The sequence below is a fragment of the Oryza brachyantha genome, chromosome 10, assembly GCF_000231095.2.
Source record: "Oryza brachyantha chromosome 10, ObraRS2, whole genome shotgun sequence".
NCBI lineage: Eukaryota > Viridiplantae > Streptophyta > Magnoliopsida > Poales > Poaceae > Oryza > Oryza brachyantha.
The window spans coordinates 10,816,359-10,825,768 of record NC_023172.2 but is presented as its reverse complement, the minus strand read 5'-3'; the positions used below and the strand labels follow the sequence as shown (position 1 = coordinate 10,825,768).

Sequence of the window (9,410 nt, the reverse complement as noted above, 5' to 3'; positions counted from 1 at the left end):
CTAAAATTCTTTTCGAAAAATTTAATCGCGCAATAAAATTTCTCGCCGAAAATTTATTTACTTCAGTTCTTAATCATCTCAACGAATTTCACTTGTCTTATCTAATCACCGTTAGGAGTATTTTATTCCGAACTTCTAACATTAAATTAAAATATCTTTTTCTACCATCGATCTCTCCCAATAATCTATCCTACAAGTATTTCTATTTATTCTGCACCTCGATCGTCCAAATAAATATCGTCTCATCCTTTATCTATCTCTTTTCATTCTCAATTTCAATCGACCGACTAAATATTATTCGCATCGTCTGTTATCTATTCCTTTTTATTCCAAATTCCGGTTATCAGATTAAATATTAATCGCCGTGACTATTATCCGTCTCATTTATCTCCGACTTCATTTATTCCAGAGTAAATCAATTACCCATCATATCTATAAATATTTTTCGTGCGACGAATAAATCATCAATTCAGTACAACGCTAATATTTTTCGGGGACGCCGGATACATTTCCAGACACGCAAGCAACAGCAAATCCACTGTGGCCCCACGCCGCACGTCGCTCTGCTGCTGCCGCCATGCCGCCGCCGCAGCCTCCGCACGTCGCACAGCCACTGCCACCATGCTGCAACCGCACGTCGCCACCACGTCGCCAGGCGCCCTGCCGCAGCCATGCCGCGCGCCGCCATGCCGTCGCACCGCCAAGCCCCGCCTATAAAAGGGAGGGGCAGCGCTCCGACGCCGTCGCCCCCTCCTCTTGGCTGCTGCCTCCTCCAACACGGCCGCGCCGCCGACCTCCGGCGCCGACACCCTCCTCTCTGCCGCCATGCCGTCACCCCGTCTCCTCCCCGGCCACCTCCTCTGCTGGCGGCGGCTGCGCTCCCGTGTGACGCCCGCGCTGGCCGGCACCCGCCGCTGCCCCGGCTGCCGTCCATCTCCCATGCACCCACCCTCCCTGCCTCCTCCCCGCCGTCCTGTGTGAATAGAAGAGAGAGAGAGGCAGAGAAGCAGCAAAGTGAGACAGAGAGCTGCGGGAGAGGAAGGAGAGGAAGACAGGAAAAGAGGAGAGTAATTGAGGTGGGCCCCACTGGACCCCACCACCATCTGCCCCTTTGCTGCCTCCTGCCCGAAAAAAAAATAGAAAAAAAGAAAGAGAGTTAGCGACAGAAAAGGATTGATAGAAAAAGAAGGAAAGAAAAAAAATGAGAGGGGCTATGTTCATCAGTCTACTTCGTCACTCCCTGAAGTCTAAATCGTATCCTCTTCTATTCAAAATCTTATAATCGTTTTCGGTGATTTTATATTAATTCTCTCCTAATCTATCAAGCGATTAAGAGTAATACCGGGCTAAAATTGTTCTATTTATTTCTGAAAATATTTATTTACCTATATTATTTAGTTGATACTAAAATAATTATTTTAAACCAAATATTTATTCAAACTATTATTAAATACTAGTTTACTCCTTTATCTGAAAATCTATTTGTAATATAATTATCTATACTGGAAATAAATTGTTTATTTATTCAAAACCAATTAATTATAGTTAAATACTTGTTTCCTCCTTTATTTCATAACCTTTTAGCTATTAAAAATATATATCTACTTTATAAATAAAATAAATGTATCTATTTATTCAAAACCCCTATTTTGTTTATAAATATTTTATTAGCAAAGATCTCTTTTTTATTACAAACTCGTCCTAGCTATCCTCTATTTAATTAGTTTATTGTTTTCTTTTGAAAAGAGGTTTATTTTATTCCAGAAACCTTTATTGCTTCCAAAACCTCTATTTGATTTCAACCCTTTTTATTTGTTAATTGTTTCTAAAATAAAAATGTGTTTCCAAAATATTTACAAAAAGTCTTTGCCTTCTTCTGGTCGTTGAGTTCTTTTATTTGCTAGCGATCTCACTTTTGCGCCAACGAACCGTTTTATTAGTTCGGGAGTAGCAAGCGAGTTGTGCGAGGACCTGGGTATTACAAGCGAGTCATGTGAGGAACTGGCTTCGCAAGACTTCGAATCAGACAAGTCACCACACCTGTGGACCAATATTGAACCTATATTTCGAAAATGCATTCTTTTACTTTAAATTACATGCAGAACAATTAGAGATCCACTGTAGTTAGTTATAACCGTGATATGTTTGCTTACCCTGAAATCCTTGTAGCATTGTTACTCAATTATAACATAGTCAATCTATGATATTGCTTAGTCTTGCTATTAGCTGTGTTTTATTTAATATTATATTTTTGAAATGATTGTGATGATGTTGAGACATTACTCAGTGAGAGTAATTGTATGACGGCGGGTGGATGCATGAGCATCACCCGGCCATGTTGAGAATGAGTTGTTCAGATAAAAATTGTTTTCGATCAGGGGAATGGTGAGAATATGGGTGGTTCTAGGGAAAGGCTAGCCCGTCCTGATCAGTTAAAGACCGAGCCATGCATCTATATATGAAACGACCACCGTATAACCATGAAACGACCATCGTATAACTGTATTTCTCGAATGAGTATAGACCTAGCTTAGTAAATAGCCGAGCGGAGGCTGTGCCTAAGCCGTGGTGGTTCTTATGAGAGTGCAAGTAGGCAGGAAGCCTATTGCACATGGGATGGCCAGGAAGGCTAGTCCTGGTGAATTGTAGTATATGCTGGTTTATTCCTTACTTGGGAACGCCAGAACTCTCCTCACTACTAGCAACGTTACGTCTAGAGTGCAACGTTACGTGTAGAGTGTAATGGGGACTAAAGTTCATGGAGCAGGCACTGCCAAAGTAAGGTTATTGAAAGGCTTTGTCACGACCGTCTCATGTGTTGGGACAAAACTCATGTGTTGGGTAGTCGTGGAGCACGGAAAAAGTGTACAACCACTGCAGTGTGTTAAATCTATTTGAATAGCCGCGCTCTCGGATATGAGCACCGGAACATGGCATACACTTGGCTAGACTCATAAAACCCAAAAGATGAGTATGGTGATGGGAATGAAAGATGATGTGTGTTGTCTAGTTAATTCACTCCTTGAGATGGTTGAATTATCTAGAAGATGCCATGGATGCCAGGAAGGGAAACCATCAGTGGATGGCTGACAGAACCTTCATGGCTATTTAATTACACTCATGGTATAGAATTTGCTGCTAGAAAATAGGTCTTGTGAAAATTATTTTTAAGAAGCTGCTTTTATGTAAAAGAACCATATAGCCTTCCTTGATACAGCCTTGCATGTGCATATTTCCGTGATGATTTGTTGAGTACCCTGTACTCATCCTTGCTAATACAACCTCCAGTGTTCAAGAGGATCTGGCTCCAGATCCGCTGTAGAGCTGTGGAGTTGTCCCAGTTGAAGTGGTCGTCTAGCGGTTCTTTGTCTTCCAGTCACCGCCTGTGTCGTGTCAGATGTGCCCACCTATTTTCTTTAGCTCTTGCTTTGCTGTTATAAAGGTTTTGATTTAACAAAAGGTTCGTATTTAAACCCTTTCACCCTTATCTTTTTGTCGTGATATGTGATGGACCAACTATGTATGTGTGTACCAACTACTGATCCAGAGATTGGTACTGATAAACACAGAAGGTTACCGATTAGCGAAATCGGGGGCCGACAATATTGCATCATCTATATATATTTTATTAGTATTTTGCAACTAACTCCTCTCATATTGATATTACTCTCTCCTCCTATGATTGATGTTAAGATATAAATGAAGGAGAGAGAACATCTATATTTAAAGTTTCTCTTTTCAATATGAATGTTGCTTTATTTTCGGATGATGGGATAGATGATCTACTGGGTTTGCTCTTAGCTTCAGGTATCAATGCGTCTAATTTTATCGATCTCCAACCATCTCATTTTGAACAGGCAACAGTTCTACTCAAGATCAACTCATATTCCGGTTGCACCCATGGAATGCCAGCTGATTTCTTTTCTAGATTTGCTGTTAAATACATTGAACGATATATTTATAAATAAAAAATTATTTATGAATAAAACTTTTTCGTACGTATTTGTAGTGATCTAAAATTCAAGATAAAAAAATAAACTACGATAAAAAACCCATAAAATCTAAGTTAAAATTCAACTTTGGCTTATAAAATCCTTGACTGGCCTTGACTTGCCGACTTACTTATAATTTCGTTTTCCCCTCTCAGGTGTTTTTTCTGAGACTGGGAGTAGAGGAGAATCAGTCTAACGACATTACCAAGCGAAGCGAAGTGATAGTCATTTATCTCTAGTGGATTTGTCTCCCTTAGTTCAACTAGCAATATGGGACACTGAGTGTTCAGAGTTCATCGAATAAAAATTCATCGGTATACTGACTGCTATGTGAAAACTCCAAGTATTCACATCCCGTATCAAGCAGCATCCCCCACCATGCAACCCAACTTACGGTGTATATATGTTACGTGCCCTGTGGACTGCCATACCGATCTTAGTTTGTCTATCGGCCACTTCGCTATGCGATTGATGCTCAATTTTTTTTTTGGCGACCATTACCTCGGCCCCATAATAAAAATCAAAGGAGTTTCACTATACAGACTACTCGGTATTACTGTATCCCTCAAAAGCCTCCGCCTGCTGCCTCGCTCGCGGGCCGCGCACGTCCAGTCGGCCGCCTGCGTGCGCTCCTGGGCTCCGGGCTGGCAGCTCATCAGCAGGCCGAAAATAGAAAGGAACGAAGGGAGGGAGGGAGGGAAGAGGCCGGCCAGGCCTCCATGCCATGGCCCACCCCTCCTCTCTCTCTCTCTTTCTCCTTCCTCTCTTTCTTTCTCCTTGGCAGTTTCAAGCCCGCTGCGAATTCCTTCCTCGGACTTAACCTGGTTACCCGACATTTTGATCGCTTTGGACCTCAACTCTTCTCTTAGTTTTAGCTCCGATCATGCACACGAACAGATGTTTCAACCTAACCCAAGCGTTCGTCCGCACGCACACCGAGACCACCAATAACATTTCAATTTCATGTACAACTCTTATATTTTTTTCATTTCATTAGGTTTAGATTGGATTTCATATATACTACCTCTGTTTGTTTGATTTTTTTGCTTGTAACGTTTGATCATTCGTCTTATTCAAAAATTTAGTATAAATATAAAAAATGATAAGTCGTGCTTAAAGTTCTTCTGATAATAAAGTAAGGCACAAGCAAAATAAATGATATTTTCATAATTTTTTGAATAAAACAAATGGTCAAACATTACAAGTCTTACATTATGAAACGATGAAACGGAGGGAGTAACTCTTAAATTCTATTTCTATAAAATAATCGTATTATATATATCACTCCTATACCGCTATAATCTAGACCCACCATGAATTAATTGTTAATATTTTTTCTTTGATTAGTGTCGTGTTTTCTAGCCTACATAGATTTCTTTTCAAGTTATCTTCGTAATATAATAGATAGTTCTGAAAATTTTTGATAATCTACATTACAGTGCCACCTATATATCAAACCACCAAAAATAAAGTTGAAATTCATTTAGACAGAAAAATGATAAGTTACGGCGTGAATAGTATCCCTACTATTCTTACGCTAAATTTGTCTTTTTTATATCTCGATTGTGAGCTGACTTTGGACTTAAGATATTATCAAATGGTATATGCATGTTCTATTATGAATGTTGTCAATCTTTTTGAGATTTTTTCATGATTATTTATATGTTTTTCGAACAAAAGAGGGCACATTCCTTCAAGGATATATCAAAATAGTTCTCCAGCTGACTAGTGAGATACAAAAGAGTCATACACGATGAAGGAACTTTTTGGAGAAATATTATTGTTTTAATAAAAAATTGCAAAAGTGTAGACCGTTCGAGCGAAATCGCGAAATTAGCGTGCAGTCGAACAGATGAAGTGCGATATGGGCCTGTCGAAAGAGAGAACTGCGACAGGGTACCTAGTCGAACTCCCAACGCGACTGAGCCCACAAGCTACCACGTGGGAGAGCTGGAGTTAAAGGGAGCATGTCGAATAGGCAAAGTTCGGTAGGGTCAAGCGTGTCGAACATCCAAAGGCCGATTGGCCGGTTGGAGGGCCCAATCGACATTCCAACATTCGGCACCATCGGTGGCATGACCTATCGACTCTCTGCAGTTCGACAGCTATCCCGCGTGGCAGCTTGTGGGCCCAATCGAACGTTGGGAGTTCGACTGGGTACCCTGTCGTAGTTCTCCCACTCGACAGGCCCATATCGCAGTTCACCTGTTCGACTGCACTCTATTTTCATGATTTCGCTCGAACGGTCTACACTTTTACGATTTTCCATTAAAACAATAATATTTCTCCAAAAAAGTCCACGATGAAGGTTAGAGATCAAATGGTGAAAACGACTGAATGAAATTAGGAAAAAACTACGAAACCACTTTTCAGTAGGGATGAAAATGGTCGGTAAAAAGACAAATCATTTTCACATCTATATTATTTAATTCTCGGAAACAAATTGGAAACTGTAATCGCGGAATGAAAACAATATTAGAAATATCAGTTCATCGGAAATGGAATTATTCAACCGGAAACATGTTGGTAACGGTCGAAGGAGTCCAAACCAATAATTCATTTCAGAAAATAATGTTAAACTGATAATAAGTATGAGAAATCAACGATAAAACGAGGCATGTAAGTAGAAAAGTATGAATTAGAAATGTATGCAAATAGAAAACAAGATATTTAAGTTGTGGCATGTAGGCTTGTGGACTATGCTCTTGTCATCTTGTGGGAGGATAGTTGAGTAGTTGGGTTTTGAAGTTGGGCATGGGTCTTATGAAAAAAAAGATATTTTTTCGCATTCGTAAACAGTAATTACCGGGATAATACCGTTTAAAAAACGATTGGTAAATCGCAAAACCTGTTCCAATACTATTTCCGTATTATTTATCATTTCCTTTTATTGTTTCCAAAAAATCATTTTCGTTTTCATTAGTCGGTAATTTTTGGAAATGATAGACGATAGAGCGGGAATTTGTATGACCGCTTTAAATTCACCCCTACTTTTGAGTTTAGCAGAACTGAAAATGTAAATAGCATGTTTGTACCACTTTACAAATATTAGGGTCCAACAGAATTGAGTCCTTAAGACATTTATTATTCTGTTTTACGTAAACACGCATAGCATGCAATAGATAATGAATATTTTTTTCTATTATTGAGAAGATATCATAAGGTACTATTATTTTATATATAAAATTTGGTACCTTAGATACTAAAAGGTACTAAATTTTACATAAAAACAGTGATACCTCCGGTACCTTCTCAAGGATAATAAAATTGCTCAAAGAGAATACCCTACTTCATGTTCCACTAATAAAACAACAGAAACACTTGTACAATGTACTACGGTGCTAGTGACGATACCAAGAGATATGCAATTTTCTATTTTTGATGTATAGTACATTTGTGTATCTCTACTTATAAAAAGATACCGAAGGATACTATAATTTAAAATTTAAAACCATTGTATATCGATCGGTACCTTATCAAGAAAAGTAAAATTCTGAAAGGAAACATTGCGCCAGGCTGCTTACCGTGCTCGTGGACAGCGGTGACAAACGTTGTTTGTTTCTTATTAAGTTGCAGGGTTCCTTAGAGCGGCATGCTGCAGCTGCTGCAGGATGAAACAGAGCAGAGCGATGATGGCGAGGACGCCAAGAACCATCCATGGGTTGGGGCAGCTGGCGTGTGCTCCCAGCCAGCGGATCAGCCTCGGCGTGCGGCGACGGCAGTGCTCCTCCAGCGCCTGGTATACCGGCCTGAGGTAGTTGCACGCGTCGTCGTTGGCGTCGAAGATGACACCGTCGCAGAGCCTCCTGAGCCCCTCGGCGACGTCCCCGTCGCCGCCGAGGTGGTGCTCGATGACCCCTCTCTCGCAGAGCAGCGCGACGTCGTCGGCGGTGCCGGCGAGCTGCGACATGAAGGCGCAGTACGCCGTGACGTAGAGCCCAACGTGCGGGCTCGCCTTCTCCAGCAGGACGAGGTTCGCCATCTGCCTCCACGTGCCGCCGTCGACCTCCAGCCTCGGGATCTCCAGCACGCCGCCGCGGAACGCCACGTCCAGGATGCTGCCGGCGTCCCGCTTCCTGAACCGCACCGCGAGCTCGTGCAGCTGCGTCGCGCGGCGCAGCCGGCCAACGGCTAGGGCTCCTCCGGCCGCGAAGCCGCAGCGGCTGATCCCGATCGGATGGATCCTTGGTCTCAGGTGCATGTGGCTGAGGTGAAGCAAATGGTGGACGTGGTCGGCGGGTGGCGGCGCTCCGTCGGCGCCTTTCGCGTAGACGGCCATCACCTCCCGGACATACTCCTCCACGGCGGTCACCACCCCGCGCTCCGCGTACGGATGGTTCTTGATGAGAAGCTCGTATATCTTCTGCACCACGAAGAACGGTATCTGGTTCTCCATGAGGAACAGATCCCTCGCGACGTTGAAATGGTGCCAGCTATCGACGACGGCGGCGTTGCCGGCGCCGTTGCTCGCCGCCGCCATCTGACTCTCCACGTCGTCCTCCCCGGAGCAATTGGAACAGCGATCATCCGAGGACTCCGAGCTCTCTTCTGCGCTCGTCTCTGCCTTCCTCGACCCTTCGGGAGTTACTAGCCGCTCAGTCCCGCGGAGGGAGACGAGGACGAAGCAGCCGTCGAGCAGCAGCATCTCCTCCAGCGCCCCGTCGTCCATGTCGATCTCGTCGGCGTAGCACCGCTTCGCTCGATCCAGGACGCTCCTCATCAGGCCAAGGAAATCGTCGCGGCTCCTTCCGCTCAGCTGGACGACCTCACCGACGCACTGCTCCTTGATCCTCCGAGCCTTCTCCGGCGCCGCCACGCCGGCGCGGGCGTGGTAGGGGCCGACGGGGAAGGCCAAGGGCTTGTACTGATCTGGGTTGCTCCGTCGGATGTGATCGGGAGCTTTGTAGATGTGGCATTGTTGCTGTTCGCTTGCCATCTTCCCCACTGTACACGTAGGAAACACACGGTACGTGAGTTCAGTGGCCGAATCAAAAATTTATTAAGCTTATAGCTTAACAAAAGAATATAAATTTTTTAGATAAATTTTAACTAGAAACATATTAACTTTTTAATGCAATTTTTTATTGGACGTACGGGTCAAACTCAAACTTCTCCACATCTGATACTGTCAATGCATGAGTTACGTGGTACATATTAAACTTATTTCCTAAATAAAACCGTTTGGCTATAAGCATAGAGTTAGCTATGCCGTTACAATTGTCGGTATATTTTCTTAGTAATAATATGGATGATATGTCGGTTGTGCATCGTGGCTGTCAGGGAGTCAAATATGGAAGCCTTACTGTATCCTCAACGTCTAGAATTTATTTTATCTGTTCTAATTTTATTTTTGTAATTTTGAAAACTAAACCTTACAAAAAGCTTATTTTATAATCTTACTCCTGTTTTACTATGTCA

The 9,410-nt window shown here is 42.7% G+C and overlaps 1 protein-coding gene across 1 annotated transcript; it reads right to left on the bottom strand.

The window, feature by feature from the left end:
• Positions 1 to 7,557: 7,557 nt before the first annotated feature.
• Positions 7,558 to 8,938, bottom strand: LOC102703810. The gene has a single exon (XM_006662340.2). It carries the CDS (start codon positions 8,926 to 8,928, stop codon positions 7,558 to 7,560), a length of 1,371 nt encoding a protein of 456 aa, XP_006662403.2. The 5' UTR covers positions 8,929 to 8,938.
• Between the last annotated feature and the right edge of the window lie 472 nt (positions 8,939 to 9,410).